At 38.5% G+C, this 17,724-nt stretch overlaps 1 protein-coding gene across 6 annotated transcripts in view; it reads left to right on the top strand.

Annotated features, from left to right (window-relative positions):
- GRM7 (glutamate metabotropic receptor 7) overlaps positions 1 to 17,724 on the top strand; it is an 859,725-nt gene that overhangs the window by 428,978 nt on the left and 413,023 nt on the right. For all 6 annotated transcript variants that reach the window (XM_060022949.1, XM_060022947.1, XM_060022946.1 and 3 more), the window contains 2 exons: positions 7,006 to 7,147; positions 14,263 to 14,417. In XM_060022949.1, coding sequence (XP_059878932.1) covers positions 7,006 to 7,147; positions 14,263 to 14,417 — 297 coding nt within the window. The remainder of the gene's footprint in view (positions 1 to 7,005; positions 7,148 to 14,262; positions 14,418 to 17,724) is intronic.

Genomic DNA, 17,724 nt, shown 5'->3' on the forward strand with positions numbered 1-17,724 from the left:
TCCACCTGTCCAAGTGGGAATGTTAGCAAAGCTGCCTCATGGGGTTATATAACTAATGAATATGATATAAAGCATTTAGGATGGAATCTGACATGTACACAGAACTTAGTGTCAGTCTTTCTCCTGTGATTAATATCATCACTATCAAACTCTCCAGACCTCAGTTGCCCCGTTTGTAATGGAGAATGGAACACAGTCATTTCTAAGACTCTTTATACTGCCCTCATATATTCCTTCAGAAAAAAAAAAAAAATCCTAGAGAGACTTTCACATAATAGAGTCTCAATAAATACTTGCTAACGTGAATTGGCATATCTAAATCATAGACCAGATCATCAGAGAGAGTGTATCATGCATAAGCTCTGACAGAACTGAGCTGCAAACTTTAAATGCTTTCTTATTGCTTCTGCTTATTAGATGGAAAAGAATCCATAATCATTTGGGAGAGAAAAGTATTTTTAATGGAAACACTCTGTGGCCTGATTCCTGAAGTTTCTCTTGCAGTTATAGATTGCTCGCTACCACAGACAGAAAACTGACCAGTTTTCAGCTCCAAATTGAAAAGCAGATTGATTTCTGACATGCTGAAATTCTTTCCATCACCTCAGTGGCTTGTATGGCCTCAGGCTGCTGACAGTGGGCTTTTTCAGTCAAAGCTGACGTGTTATGAACGGAGTTGTCCTGTGACATGCGTCCATTTGCAACACGTATGATGATACCGTCCAATTTTTCCTCCGTGTTTGTGCCCCATAGAAATACAAGGCCTCGTCGTCAGTTGCAATGCCAGCTGCCGCTGCCGAATTCCAATTAGTCTTCACACACAAAAGAAATGCACCTCAAAAGTTAGGTTCTTAAGCTCGTGCTGTTGAACCAATATTTTCTCAAATGTAGGTTGCTCAGGTGCTGAGGTGACTAAATAACATCAGATATGTAACAGTGTGCGAGCTGAATCCACTCTGAGGGACTAAGCTAGAACACGAACCGTAGAAAGTTTGCATTCAATAGGGCAGTAGCTTGAGATGAAAAAATTGGTTACACGTTAGAAAAGCTGAGTGTAGCGTGCTGAGTTATCACCATGATTGAGAAATAAGCTAACTGACATCTGAACACCAGGTGTGTGTGTGCAGGTGTGTGGACCACTTCATTCCTTGCTGGCAGACACACAAGACCTGGATTATTGTCTCACAATGGCCCATTTCTGGCATGACATGCTTGGTCTGAATTGAATGCCTGGTCAAAGTCACCTGTGTGCACTATACGTACACTTATCTACCTGCCACATTCTCCTTTGGGTCTGAGGCAAATGAAATGACTGTCTTTCCAGCAGGTACCTCTCAAGCCTTCCAGGAGGAAAAGATCAAAACAGCACGTTTCTCTCTCATCCTTTGTTTTTCAGTCTTCTTTCCTTTTTACATTTTAGCTTTATGAACGTGACCGTTCTCGTTACCCTGTTGACAGCTAGTTTCTTTCTTCTGTTGAGTTGTTTGATTTTGCTCACCTGCGGGCAGTTCTGAGACGTGGTGAGCATCTCGATTCTGCAGTCACAAAACTCCACACATCGGTTCCCCCAGCACGCGCTGGCTGAGCCCGAAACCCGCAAGTGCGGGCCGCCCCTCCACTAATTGTGTCGCCAAATGGAGTTCGCTCTCATTTGCTTAACCACTCAGTTGTAATTGAATCCTGATGAGAAGCTGGGTTTCCATCCAGAATTATTCCCCTTCTCCTGCCGAGAAGGTGGTAAAGTGGCCATTTCTTCCCCACAGCAGCCCTAGAACAGTTTACAGATGGTTTCATCCCTTTATCCTCCCTGATGTTTTCCAGCCTTGGAGCGATTATGGCCTTGAGACTGTAGGTGCCATTCCCAAGGGATATTTCTCCTGTTGCTCTCTCTCTGCATCGCTGGAAACCTTATAACAAAGCATAATGATGCATCCCTTCCTTCTTTCTCCCTATCTCACCATCCTAAGAGTGCCCTAAAAATGTTTGGCTAGAATATCCATGCCTAAGTTATACTTTTACCTAAATTGGCTACAACCAATTTGGAGATACCCAAGTGAATATTTCTCGAAATCTGATCTCCTGGCCACCTGCAGCAGTATCACCTAGAGCAGTGCTCTCAAAAGATGGTCCCCTGACCTACATCAGCATCACCTGGAAATTTGTTAGAAATGCAGATTCCTAGGCCTCACCCAAACCTACTGAATGAGAAATTCTGGAGGGGCGGACCAGAAATACGTGTTTTGAAACAACTCCTCCAGGTGAATGAATGCATGAGAACCACTGAGTTAAAGCTCTTGTTAAAAGTTCAGATTCCTGGGCCTGCTCCACTACTTACTAAATAAGAATTCGTTACAGATAAGACCCAGAAAGGTAGGTAGGTATAGGTAGATTAGATAGACAGGTAGATGTGTGTGTGTGTGTGTTTGTGTGTGTGTATTTAAATTTTATCTTGAAATAATTTTAGATTACAGAAGAGTTACAAAGATAGAATTCCTATATACCCATCTTCGATTTTCCCCAAATGTTAATACTTTAAATAACTAGTGTACATTTATCAAAATTGAGAAATTAACAATGTAAAAATACTCTTAACTACAGACTTTATTCACATTTCACCAGTTTTTACATGAATGTCTTTTTGCTGTCCAAGGCTCCAATCCAGTTTTCAGTTTCTCAGTCTTTTATTTCATGATCTTGACAATTTTGAAAAGTACAAGTCAGGTATTTTGTAGAATGTCCCTTAATTGGAATTTTTTTCTGACATTTTCTCATGAGCAGATGAAGATTAAGGTTATGGGTTTGGGGCAGAGTAAAATACAAATGGGGGTCACCCTTATCATCACATCATATCAGGGGGCCCATTAAATCAACGTGACTTAGCACTAGTGATGTTAACTTAGTGGTACAGTTAGAGTCTGCTGAGTTTATCCACTGTTCAGTTATTCTTTTTCCTTTTCCATATTCTTAAGCTAGGCACTAAGTCCAGACAACGCTTAAGGGCAAAACAATTAATCTCTACCTCTCCAAAGGAAGAATATCAAAGAAGTTGTAGGCATATGTTTAAACCACCAGAATAATTAGTAAATATTTGGGGTGAGATTCTTTTAAGTCATATAAATGTTCAGTGTCTCTTATAATTTCCCACATGAATTTTAGCATTCCTCAGTGGGCCTTGCCTGCAGCAGTTTTTCCTCTAATGTTCTAATGGTAATATTCCATGTCACTCATTCCTTCAAAATTTATTAGTTGGGATTGTTCTGTGAGTAGGATTCATTCCATCTTTCCTATTTGTTGATTATTTTGGTCACTTATTTGTTAATAGTATGGATTCCTGAGTATGTATTGTGTGTATTCTTGGATAGTCATTCAGTACCATCATTATTTATTTTGTTGCTAATATTATTCTAGCTTTGTTCGTTGCGAGCTCTTTTAGGTTGGCTCCTACGTCCTTCTGACATCCCCCCTTCCATTTTTTTTTTTTTCTTTTGTGGACTTCTTGCTTCCTGACATGACAAGTTGATCCAGACTTGTCTTGCATGTGCTTTGCCCCAACTTCAGAATCACCCATTTCTCCAAAGAGACCTGGTTCTTTTTGTTGAAAGATGGTATTTCAAAACCAGTCTGGTCACTAGATGTTGCATTGGAGTGTCACTACTTCTAGACTCTCTCAGTGGATAGTGGTAGGGTACCTATGTATGTATGTATGCTAGCCCACACACGCATGTACGTATGTGTAAGATAACCCACGCATGCAAGCGTCTCACTCTAAGCCGTGAGTTTACGCTATGTCTGACTCCGCCTCACGCCGCTTGTTCCATTCTAGCCACATTCTCTTGTTTGCGTTTAAATTCTTTACCTAACTCTGAGAAACCTGGTTCCCATTACATACAATTTCTTTCTTGTTTTGTTTGACTCCAGTATGGGTAGCAGTTCCAGCATTGCTAACTTGTATCCCTGTGGAAAATTTACAAATGAGAGTACCATTTTATGTGCTGTTCTTCTTGTCTTTATCCTTAGAGTTTCCAGTCATACACTATTTTTAAAAGTTACTTAGGACAGCTCCTTTCCTATTCATCCCCTTCAGTGAAATTCTCTGATACATTTATGATGCAGTTCATTTGTCACAGTCTGCATTCCATTTTAGGATCCCCTAACTTCTTGGTTGATTTTGCATACAGTAGAGTCCAGTTGTTGTGACGTGTTGTTCTTAGGGTTTGGGCAAGTGCCTGGAGTCATGTTTCTACATCACAGTACCATACAGAACGTTTCCACTGCCCCCAAGTGCCCTTGTGCAGTCCCTTTGTAGTCAACCCCTCCTCTCTCTCCTATAACCACTGGCATCCACTGATCTATTTTCCACCCCTATGGTTTTGCTTTTTCCTAGAATGTCATATGAATGAATTATATAATATGTAGTATTTTTGGTTTAACTTTTTCACTTAGCAAAATGCATTTAAGATTCATTCACGTTCTTCCAAGAATCAATAGTTCCCTTTTGTTGCTGAGTAGTATCCTATTGCCTGGGTAGACCACGGTTAGTTTATCCATTCACCTGTTGACACATGTCTTAGTTGTTTCCAGTTTTAGTGTTTATGAATGAAGTTTCTATAAACATTTATGAGCACACTTGTGTGAACATAACTTTTCAATTCACTTGGATAAACAGCTGGGATTGGAACTACTGCTTGATATGTTAACTCTGTATTTAACATTTTGGAAATGCCAAACTGTTTTCCAAACTGGTTGTACCATTGTGCATTTCCACCAGCAATGAATGAGATCCTATTACTCTGCACCTTCTCTAGTATTTGGTATTGTTAGTATTTTTTAAAAGCTATTTTAATAGGTATTTAGTTTTTATTTATTTATCATTGTGGCTTTTTCTGGTTTTGGGGGGGAGGAGTTGTTTAGCTCTTCTTTCTTTTTTTTTTTTTGGTGGTACGCGGGCCTCTCACTGTTGTGGCCTCTCCCGTTGCGGAGCACAGGCTCCGGACGCGCAGGCTCAGCGGCCATGGCTCACGGGCCCAGCCGCTCCGCGGCATGTGGGATCTTCCCGGACCAGGGCACGAACCCGCGTCCCCTGCATCGGCAGGCGGACTCTCAACCACTGCACCACCAGGAAAGTAGTTTAGGTTGCTGATTTTGGATGCTTCTTCTTTCCGAACATAAGCATTTAATGATATCTATTTCTGTATAAACATCAGTTTAGCTGTAATCTATATATTTTGAGATGTTGCCGTTTCATTTTCATTTAGTTAGAAATACTTTTAAATTTCCCTTGACACCTTCTCTTTGACACGTGGGTAGATGTGTGTTGTTTAATTTCCGAGTTAATTTAGATGTATGTTGTTTAATTTCCAAGTGTTCGGAGATTTTCCTCTTTTCTTTCTGTTATTGATTTTCAGCTTGATTCTGTTATTGTCTGAGAGCATAATGTTCTTTTGAATTTAAGGGTTTTTTTCTCTTTTATGACCCAGAAGATGGTCTAGCTTAATGAATGTTCCATTTCCCACTTGAAAAGAATGTCTACTCTTCTGTTGTCCTGGGAATCTCTCTGTAAATGTCAGTTAGGTCAAGTTGGTTGATAGTGTCGCTGGACTTCTATACTTTATAGAAGGACCACGTGTGATTTCAAGCACATTGAAGGTTGAGAGCCACTTAGAGAGAGCTGACACTGATTGGGATTAAGATGTAATGGAGGGGGCTTCCCTGGTGGCGCAGTGGTTGAGAGTCCGCCTGCCGATGCAGGGGACACGGGTTAGTGCCCCGATCCGGGAAGATCCCACATGCCGTGGAGCGGCTGGGCCCGTGAGCCATGGCCGCTGAGCCTGCGCGTCCGGAGCCTGTGCTCCGCAGCGGGAGAGGCCGCAACAGTGAGAGGCCCGCGTGCCACAAAAACTAACCAAACAGACAGCCAAACAAAAAAAGATGTAATGGAGGTTCACTTTTGGATTAGAGTTTATACTTTTCTATGCTTATGGAAGCCTAGTAGCTTCCACCCAGTTGTCGATGCTCTGGGTATAAGCTTGTTAATTATGGGTATCTCCACATTACAAAAAGAACAAGGTTTTCCTCTTGTCTCTGCCCCTAGGTCTTCTGCCCATTGGATGACCTTTGGGGCCTTTCCTACAAATAATCCTCTCTACCTCTTTTGTCTATGCAAGCCTTTCTTAAGTTGTGTTTCATAAAACAAACAAACAAACAAAAACCACTAGATCCAGGAGCTGCTACTAAGCAGGTGTTGAGTAGTGGAGAGGGTATCAGTTGCTTGCTAAACTGCTGCATGTTCCCCTGTCTTGATATTCATAAGCCAGTTAATACCATAATGGTCCTGAGAAGTCTGGAGTAAACACATTGATTTTTCTGTTTAATCCCCTTTTCTATTAACATGAAATGGGCAATGCTAACTACCTTATAAGGATTTTTAAGATCAGATAACATACATAGAACACACATTTGTAGGTTGGGCACATAGTATGTGGTCAATAAAAATTTATTACTCTGACTTATAATAGTTGATCTTGTTCTTGTTGTTTTATTTTTAGATTTACTCCATTGGCTGTGAGCTTGAAAAGTTGGAACGGGTATAAAGGGGAAAAAATTATGAGAATGCAAACACCAGAAAAGCAATAGAAATTGGCATGAGTTTTACCTGTTCAAGTACTTTTATACTGTAGTTGACTGTGGTTTTCTTGTAGTGTCTTACATTCATTTTAAAGCCCTCCCATCCAGTTTGTCTACCTAAACCTACCTCTCCAGAATGAGTATCACTGGTACTCCTGTGCATACAAGTGCATTACTAAGAAAATGAGGCTGTGCCTTACCATGGAAGGTGTACCGAGTATGAACTCAGCATAATATCCTCAGCCTTCCTCATTCAGCAAATCACCAAGGAAGCGCTATGCACTCAGAATTTGCAAGTTCCTCCTCCCCGTCTACTTTCCCTGGTTTGTTTGGTATCTCTGCGAGAACTTTATTGATACTCTGCTTTCTTTTCTTACACAGGTGGGCTCTGCATTGCCCAGTCCGTGAGAATCCCCCAAGAACGCAAAGACAGGACCATTGACTTCGATAAAATTATCAAACAGCTCCTGGACACACCTAACTCCAGGGCTGTCGTGATTTTTGCCAACGATGAGGATATCAAGTAAGGCTGACTGGTGAAATTCGTTAATATGCATGTTGCGATTTAGGAGACAGAAAGATCAGGATCCTGGCAGACAAAGGGGAAAAGATAGCACAGAATCAAATCGATAATTACATGGTGGCAGAGTCTGTTCGCGCTTTCTACCCCACAGAAGTAATTAGAGCGAACCGTGGAAGCAGCGGCATGTTTCTGTCATATATTTCCCCCCATTAGCTAAAAAATTGTATTCAATTACTTGTAAAAAGAGAAAACCCCTGGACTTTCTGAAGGTTCTTTTACTAAATAATATATCCACGTGTAACAGACTTTTATCTAGAGTGGTTCTTCTTAATGTAAAACTGCCTTATATTTCTGGCCATATTACTCCTGCTTTGGACTTCATGTTTTCAAAACCAAGCTTGTCATATCTCTACATTCTCCAATCCACTTGTCGTCTTTTTCTTTACCTTGATCCTCCTTGGTGTCAACAATCTGATTGTTAATTTTGACTTTCCTTTTTAGCTCATTCCTTGGCCAAGCCATGGAGGGCTAACCTTTGAAATGTTTCTAGAACACAAATAGGCCCTGTTTCCATTTCTGACCACTGCCACCTCGGTTGGTCCACAATCCTTATCATTTTTAGAACAAACAGTAATTACACCTGATTTAAAATATCAAAAAATGTTTAAAAATCTAGATTAAAAAAAAAGATGCATTCATCCTGTCCCGTAGCTAACAACTTCTCCTTTCCAGACGCTATAGCTAATAACCAGTGTCTTGTATATTTTTCTAGGGACAGTGTGTATATTTTTACACAAATGGTAGCACACTATTGATCTCCCCCCTGCTCGCCTTCACTCACTCTTTTTTCGTGGAAGTCTCTGGATGTCAGTACCTATAGATCTATTCAGTCTTTTCAATAGCCATGCAGAATTGCATTTTATATATTTCCTGTCATTTATCTAACTGCTCCCTTCCTGATTGACATTTAAGTTTGATTACAGACTTTTGCAATTACAAATTGTGTTGCGATAAACTTTCTCTTCCACAAATCTGTGTGTGCAAATATGAAATGTTAATATACACATACTTTACAATGTGTGATATATAATATTAACATACTGCAAATATATAATAATTACAAGTGTATTACTTTATATATTTGTAAGTATTTAAAACAGAAATTCCTGGAAAATAAGTTTCCAGGACAAAGATGCGTTCCTTCTTAAATGTGAATATTGTTTTCCAAAGAGATGTTGCCAGTTTACACCTCTGCTGATGGGAAAGCTGTGTGGATTTTTTTAATCTTAGTTTGTCTCACAGTTCAAAATAATATGTCACTTAATTTGAAGATGAATATATTTTATTAAGGGTAAAGTTGAAGGTTCCAGGCCATTGTTACCCCCACGTGGAGTATTGCATCTCCATCACTGCCAGCCTGCCGGTCCTGTGTGTCCCCCTCCATGTGTATCCTCCATCTGCTTCTGAATCCACCCATCACTTAATTGGAGTCTGTATTCTCCACTAGTTTGTACACATCATTAAAATGGAGGCGATGCCCCTTTTGACTTCCTTTCATAACCTTCACCCCATCACGGTTTTGAGCTCTGACATGGGTGGCAGGACGAGTAAATGAGAAGAGTATTAAACCTCAAGTCAGGATACCCGAGGATGGATTTTTTTTTTTTTTTTTTGCTACCTAAATGACCACCGTCTCACCTTGGGCAAGCCTCGCCCCACACCCTACTTCCCTAACTCTTTGAGGCCTCAGTCTTCCCATCAGTAAAATGAAAATCCTTTTGAGCTCTTTCTGTGATGATCTGGACTTGTGCTTTTCTAGCTTTATTTCATCCCATGCTCCCTCGTGCTTTGTGTACTGCAGGCAAGGGGCCATTTGTGTTTCCTCCTCCCTGGGTCTTTGTACATTCTCTTCCAGCTGCCTGGAGTGCTTTGCTTCCCCACTTCATCATTTTAGTGCCGTCGATAGTGTTGCTTTTGAGGGAAGATTTCTCTGAACAATGTAGCTTTGATAAGTTTCTCATAACAACTCAGTTTCATAGTTTATGTCACTGATGTAATTTTACATCCTTTGATCATTTAAATAGTGTCTGTATTCTCCACTAGTCTGTAGCCCTCATTAAGACAGAGATGATGCCCCTTTTGAGTCCCTTTCATATCCTTAGCCCTTATCACAGTGTTCAGTACATGGCAGATCCTCAGTGAATGTCATCAAATGAGAATGAATCAAATGCCTAGTCTGTTTAATAATTTAAGTAAAGGCCTCTCTCTCTGAACTTCACGATGGTTTAAAACGTGGTCCTATTTTTGCATGTAGACCCTGCCTTCACTCACTCAGTTCTCCACCTACAATGCATGACTGGTCCTCCAGTGTGTCCTAATCACTCCTCCATCAGGGCTTTGACTCATGGTGTTTCTCCTCTACCTCTCTACCTGTTGAGATTGTGTCTGTTCTTCGAGGTTTATTTCCAACGTGCCCTTCTCCATGAAACTGTTTCTGATCACCCCTTAGACGTATCATTTCTCTCCTTACAAAATGCTGATTCTCTTGCTCTTAGGGCATTTTCTTCAACACTTTGTGATTTAGTTATTTAAGACACTTTGTTGTTATAATATTACTCTTTCTTTTCTTTTGCTCCAGATCTTGTCAACTCATACTTTTCTTAATCATCTCATAAATTTTTTTCATACATATTTTGCATATTCTAAAATACGTAATACATTGATAAGGTGTGGCCCCCTGTTTATATTTATGTACATGGCACATAAAAGATTTATTTACTAATAGCTCTGGTGATTAATTGGTTGTAATATCCTTGACTTGCAGGTAGTGTGAGGTTTTAGTTTGCGATGTAAAAAGGTATAAAATCTGCTCAATAGCTATGCTCATTATTTTTTGCATGGGAGTTTGTGGTTGAATACCATTTGTGTAGTGTGACTCATAGAAGTGACAGCAGTAATAGTTTTTGAGCACAGTAATAAAAGTCAAGTGCATATATAAGTTTCTTCCAAAACATGAACTTAAGCCCACTGTTAACCCACAATGTTATGTTATTTCTTTTTTCAGAAGATCTGCACTGTAGATGGGGAATTTTGAGATTTCTTAGAACATTAATTTCAAATACTTTGTCAGAGAATAGCAGTGAGAAGACCTTAATATCTAGATTTTGAAGCTAAGTGCTTAATCAGTCATGGGTACTGATAATTTGAATGTTAGACAAGAGTGTATTGTTTTCCTGAAACACTTTTTTTTTCTGATTATAAAAGTAATACAGGGCTATTGTAACCCACTGGAAAATAATGGAAACATTTTTGCCGTTGCATTTTAGTTAAAGGAATCCTTACGTTTACTCTGCCCCCTGCTTATCTAGAAGAATTAAAGGTTAGAGAGAATAATCACAAATCAGGATCGCAAGTAATCCCCTATAAAACTTGCTATCCCAACACTCAGAGATAACCACTAATAAAATTCTGGTTTAACATTTGCAATTATTTTATTCTAAATGTAAGTAAGTTTTCCCCAACAGAATCAGGATCGCATAGAATTCGATATTCTCCTTTTTGCAGTTCACATCTCATACCATAATATGTTTAAATGGTTCAATCTTATTTCTCTTAATAAATTAACCCACACTTTTATGTAAACATATTAAAGTGAATATTTACTTTTTGTATTTATATCAGTTTTGTCTTTCTTACCTTGTTATAGTTGGCTTCTCCCCATCCTTTTCATGCTCTTCAAACCTCATCAGCACTTTCTCAATGAACTGTTATTAGCAACAAATTGTGTATTATCCTTATTTTTCTGTGCTGTCATACAACTCTATACTTACTTTTAAGTACGCGTATATTCATATATGTGGGGCCAGCCTTCATTATGTAAGAACTGAATAATCTTTTTCAGTTTTTTTAATTTGACTTTTTTTTCTTAACAATACCGTGCAGAAATCAAACTGTGTATAATTTTAATTGGTCTCTAATCCATCCTTTGGATGCACTATCATTTCTTTAACCAGTCCCTTATTGCTCTGCATTTAGGTTATCTCCAGTAATGAACATACGATTTTCACAGCATCAGTAATCATATCCTTTGGATAGATTAGTATCAATAGAAATGGTATCTCTATGGATAAAGTATAAACGATTGTGTTTTATTTTTGTGAAAATAATAAAGGCACATAATTTTTTAAAAAAACAAAATATGACTAAAACATTTTTGATGCAAAACATTGGTCTCCTGTCCCATCCCACCATACTCTCTGGTTTTGTTCTCCTTGAGCAATTATTATATTTCTTTAAGCGAATTCTACTGCTTTTACCTGCCTAATGTGCTTATACTGCAATTTTGGAACTATTACTTTAAAAGATTATCTATCAATTCCTCTTATGTGAGGTAGAATTTGGCTCATTTACACCTCCTTTATCTTCCCAACAGTGTTCTATCAGATTTTCATTTAGTAAAACTCAGAGTTGACATTATTATGATTGTATAAATATTATATACTACAGCATCAAGTATTTTTTCTGTGATGTGATTTTGGGGGAAAAACTTTTTGTTTTTCCTGGAGTTAATATGACAGTTTTTTTACTTGCATAGTTATCTTTAATATTTTATTAATGTCCTAGGCCTATCACTTTTCCCATATGTTCATATATATAAAATAATCTGCGAGTTCCATTACTTTTTCGGACACTTCCCTCCTGAAAGCTCTATCTTTCTGTTTTAAACTAGACTGGTCTCTATTATTTTAAGATTTTCTTTTTCTTTCTCTCTCTCTTTCTTTCATTTTTATTCATCATTTATTTTCTTTTTTTGCTGAAGTGTACCCTCCAATGATTTTCTAGTAAAGGAAAAATTAAAGAAAAACTTTTCTGTGTGTTTCATGCCTCAAAATATTCTCATCCTGCCTCCACACTTAATTACTAGTTGGAAATGTAAGATGTGGTCTCATATTTATTTTTAAACACATCATACCTGGCACGTAAATGATTTATAGCAAGTATCTATGGTGACTAATGAATTACAAAACTTGAAACTTGCAAGGCATTTGAGATTCTAAGTTTGCATAGGAAAATCTTTAAGATCCCTTGGATATCTGTCTATCTATCTATCTGTCTTTCCGTCTATCTGTCTGTCTTTCTACCTTTATAGATGCCAGTTCTATTTGTATAGAGATTCTGTGTGTGTTAAATATTAGAATTCTAGATTATGAATGTTTTTTCTCAAAATTTGGAAGGCATTACTTCATCATCTGTCATCCTTTTTTTTTTTTTTTCCCCTTCTCTTGAGAGGTTGGTAATATTCTGCTTCTTATTACTCTCCAGAGGTCCCAGTTTTCTCTTGAAAGCTTTATTTTCACTTTTTCCAGAATTCTTAATTCTGTGACATGCTTTATTTCCCCCCATTAAATTGCTGGATGAGTCTCTTTTAATTTGGAAATTCATACTTTCAATTCCTTGCAGGTTTTTTTTTCATTAAAAAGATACTTAAAACTTTAATTTCTCTTTACATTTGTTCTGGAAATGCTATTAGTTGGATGTAAGTCTTCCTGGGTTTCTTCTTTAAGACACTTATCTTTTCTTGTGTATGTTATACCTTTTTGTTGTCGTTTTGCTTTCTGAAAATGTTTCTTCACTTTCTTCTTTATCTCTTCTAACTTAATTTTAGTTTCATATTTTTAATAACTAAGGGTTATTTCTTATTGTTGTTTCTATCTCATTCTTGGTAATAGAGATGATAATTCTCATTTAACTGCACTTGCTTCTTTTTGTTTCTTTTTTGTTTGTTTTTTTGGTATATTTTATCTGCCTCACTCCACACCAATTTCCTTTCCCTTGTTAATTTATTTGGTTTCTATTTAACCTTGGGAATTTTCCACAATGATGCATCATTTCCGGCAGTTTCCATTGGAGTAAGACACAGAGAGTTCTATGTACATGGGCAGAATTTGTCAACTGACAGGGCTCTGGGTGGACTGGTCAGGCATCCCAGTGGCCATTCCATGAGAGAATAACTCTGTGTCAGTATCTACAATCTTTTTCCTGGGGTGGTTCAGATTTTTCCAGATAAGCTGTTTTCTGCCTGGGAAAACACACCTTTGGTTTCTAGAATTCTGTAAGCCAGGTGAAGATTTCCTAGAGGGTCTTACCATTTCATTTCTTAATGGTAATTTAACTTCTTCCCTCACTCCGACCACTGTCATGTTTAACTCACCACCTCACATCTACCACCTTCTACGTTTGGGTGTTCACAGTATCAGAACCTATTCCTTAGGATTTTATTGGAAAATTACCATTCCATATGCTGCCCAGATGAAAGAGAAGGAGACCTTTGGTTTTTGCAATTTCATATACAGGTTTTCAACCAGTCATATTGTATTGAACCATGTACATCTGTGGTACCTGGTATCTGCAAGTCCTGAGAGGCAAACCAACAACCACTGCTGTTATTACCCACCAAAGTAGTTTCTGTTGCACAAATGTAGTTACCTCTTATCCATCCCCTGTTCTTCCAAAAATATTATTGTATTAATTTCATGAAGAATGAGTTTCCCTTTTTTTATTTGCCCTTATTGCCCTTGTTATTTGTATACTATTTTCATTTATAAACATGAGCTGTACATGTTTCAAGCTTAATGTGAATTTCTGTTCATTTTTATAAATAATTCAAGATGCTTCATTTAGACTGATACATTGCTTTCCAGAAAAGATACGTACTACCAGCAGCGAATGGGAGTGCTCACGTCTCCAGCCTCATGCCAAAACTCACAACACAGAATAAAACCAAACGAACGTTTTGGCCAAAGTTAAATATTGTGTTCTAATTCACATTTTCTGCCTTTTTAATGTATGTGAATAACCAGCTTACTGGTTATTTATATTACTCCTTTTGTCTTTTGATTTTTAATACTCTGCCTATTTACCTCAAGCTACTTTGATTACTTGTCTTATTGGTTTACAAAAACTCTTTATATATTAAGGATGTAAATCCTTTTTCTTACTATTGATCACTTTTTGAGAAATATTAACTTGCTTTTCTTCTGCTTGATTCCTAATATGTATGTGTTCAATAGCTGCTCTTTATCATTAAGATACATTTTTAATGTTCCTCTCCACAGGCAGATCCTTGCAGCAGCCAAAAGAGCTGACCAAGTAGGCCATTTCCTTTGGGTGGGATCAGACAGTTGGGGATCCAAAATAAACCCACTGCACCAGCATGAAGATATTGCAGAAGGAGCCATCACCATTCAGCCCAAGCGAGCAACTGTGGAAGGTATGAGTTTTCTCAGTAGCATGATACTATAAGAGAATGGTTGGTGCTGTGTAGGGTGGCTAAACGTGTGTCTCTTTGTGGGTTGGGTTTTTTACATAATTTATGCAGGATAGTTTCAAACTTGCAGCCATGAAATACAAATGAGGCCCTATATCTGGTCTATTCTTTTAGTTGATAGTCTTCTTTTGAAAAGATCATGTTATTTTCATAATAATATCCCAATTAGCATATATCCTTTGTTTTATTGTGCTGCAAGAGCTTTCTGAGAGATCATTACCCTTAATAAGAAGTGAAATAATAACACAATAAAAGTGTATATAAGCGAGCTGCATTTTCTAAGAGTATTTTCCCTTTGTAATTTCTCCATTATTTCCATAGCAGGATAACTATAGGGATTCTTTTTTTTTTTTTTAACATCTTTATTCGAGTATAATTGCTTTACAATGGTGTGTTAGTTTTTGCTTTATAACAAAGTGAATCAGTTATACATATACATATGTTCCCATATCTCTTCCCTCTTGCATCTCCCTCGCTCCTACCCTCCCTATCCCACCCCTCCAGGCAGTCACAAAGCACCAAGCTGATCTCCCTGTGCGATGCGGCTGCTTCCCACTAGTTATCTACCTTACGTTTGGTAGTGTATATATGTCCATGCCACTCTCTCACTTTGTCACAGCTTACCCTTCCCCCTCCCCATATCCTCAAGTCCATTCTCTAGTAGGTCTGCGTCTTTATTCCTGTCTTACCCCTAGGTTCTTCATGACATTTTTTTTTCTTAAATTCCAGATATATGTGTTAGCATATGGTATTTGTTTTTCTCTTTCTGACTTACTTCACTGTGTGACAGACTCTAGGTCCATCCACCTCACTACAAATAACTCAATTTCGTTTCTTTTTATGGCTGAGTAATATTCCATTGTATATATGTGCCACATCTTCTTTATCCATTCATCCAATGATGGACACTTAGGTTGTTTCCATTTCCGGGCTATTGTAAATAGAGCTGCAATGAACATTTTGGTACATGACTCTTTTTGAATTATGGTTTTCTCAGGATATATGCCCAGTAGTGGGATTGCTGGGTCGTACGGTAGTTCTATTTGTAGTTTTTTAAGGAACCTCCATACTGTTCTCCATAGTGGCTGTACCAATTCACATTCCAACCAGCAGTGCATGAGTGTTCCCTTTTCTCCACACCCTCTCCAGCAACTATAGGGATTCTTTTCCCCCATTACCTCTTGAGGTCTCTTCTGACCCCCAAGATCATACACTGTATGGTCCAGCTCAGGCACCAACATCACCTTGCCTTCCTGGGGCTCTTTTGTTCTTGCTTTCTTTTTCTCTTTCTCTTACCTTCTGAAATTGCTGTCCCTTTTCTTTTCCTTTGCTGCTGCAAAGATTCTTTGAGAGGTAGAAGGAGAGGGCGTTTATTGGCATCTTTCTGATCTAACAAAAGTTGCTGATTACAATTTATGTTCTCCTTTAATTTGAATAGTTATTGCTAAAAGAAGACACTGTAAAGAAAAACACCTCCTCCGCTGGTATCCTGCTTTGTCTTCCTTTTCGGATGGGCAAGGTCTCCAAAGATTCCATAAAACAAGCTTTGCACGTTAAAAAGAACCCCATCCTCTCACTCACAAAGAATCAAATATTTGCCTTTCTTTCTATTCTGTCTCTACTCCAATCTAAGTAATTATTCTCCCCAGAATGCTGCATGTTCTCTGTGGGCCTTTTTAAAAAAGCCAGGTTGTGATTCTGTCACTGTTTCCTTTCTATGTTATCTCAGGGAGATAAAGATCCCATGAGTCACCCATGTGTTCATTGAGAGGCTTTGAATTAATTTCATTCCCAAATATATGTCCGGAGAAGATTGCCTATCTTCCTACCCAACCCAGTACATCTGCAGATGAGCTACAAGAATAAAAGCTATTTTAACTCTTTCCACTCCTTTTCACTAAAAACTTAACTATCTACTGTGTGCTTTGCTCTGTGCTGAGTTGGAAAAATAAGAAGAGGACAAAAATCCCATCCTCAAAGCATACAGAGCTCAGTAAATGTATCAGAAAATAGTTGATGACTATGTAACATGAGAAACACTGCAGGCACAGTGCGGAATACATGGATAGATGGTGTGGGGTAAGATAAAATGCAAGCTTGTCTAGGGTGGTGATGCTGTGGTTGCGGAAAGATGCCTGAGAGGAGGTAAAACAGGAAGTGATGCACTAAAGCTCATCACATAATGCGAAGAAACTCCTCTACTCCAAACCCAGGAGGTGGGAGCAGAGGAGTGAAGGAGCAGGGCATATTGGGATAACTTTAAGTAATTCATTCTGCAGCCCAGTCCTTCATTGTCGCCATCCTTAAATCCTTCCAGTTCTTTTTTTCTTTACATTTTGTTTTTAACATCTTTATTGGAGTATAATTGATTTGCAATGGTGTGTTAGTTTCTGCTTTATAACAAAGTGAATCACCTATACATATACATATATCCCCATATCCCCTCCGTGTTACGTCTCCCTCCCACCCTCCCTATCCCACCCCTCTATGTGGTCACAAAACACCGAGGTGATCTCCCTGTGCGATGCAGCTGCTTCCCACTAGCTATCTGTTTTACATTTGGTAGTGTATATATGTCCATACCACTCTCTCACTTCGTCCCAGCTTACCCTTCCCCCTCCCTGTGTCCTCAAGTCCATTCTCTCTGTCTGCATCTTTATTCCTGTCCTGCCCCCATATTCTTCAGAACCTTTTTTTTTTTTTTTACATTCCATATATATGTGTTAGCATGTGGTATTTCTTTTACTCTTTCTGACTTACTTCACTCTGTATGACAGAGTCCATCCACCTCACTACAAATAACTCAATTTTGTTTCTTTTATGGCTGAGTAATATTCCATTGTATATAAGCGCCACATCTTCTTTATCCATTCATCTGTCGATGGACACTTAGGTTGCTTCCATGTCCTGGCTATTGTAAATAGAGCTGCAATGAACATTGGGGTACATGTCTCTTTTTGAATTATGGTATTCTCAGGGTATACGCCCAGTAGTGGGATTGCTGGGTCGTATGGTAGTTCTATTTTTAGCTTTTTAAGGAACCTCCATACTGTTCTCCATAGTGGCTGTATCAATTTACATTCCCACCAACAGTGCAAGAGGGTTCCCTTTTCTCCACACCCTCTCCAGCATTTATTGTTTGTAGGTTTTTTGATGATGGCCATTCGGACTGGAGTGAGGTGATACCTCAAGGTAGTTTTGATTTGCACTTCTCTAATGATTAGTGATGTTGAGCATCCTTTCATGTGTT

The sequence above is a fragment of the Delphinus delphis genome, chromosome 10 (assembly GCF_949987515.2).
Source record: "Delphinus delphis chromosome 10, mDelDel1.2, whole genome shotgun sequence".
Classification (NCBI taxonomy): domain Eukaryota; kingdom Metazoa; phylum Chordata; class Mammalia; order Artiodactyla; family Delphinidae; genus Delphinus; species Delphinus delphis.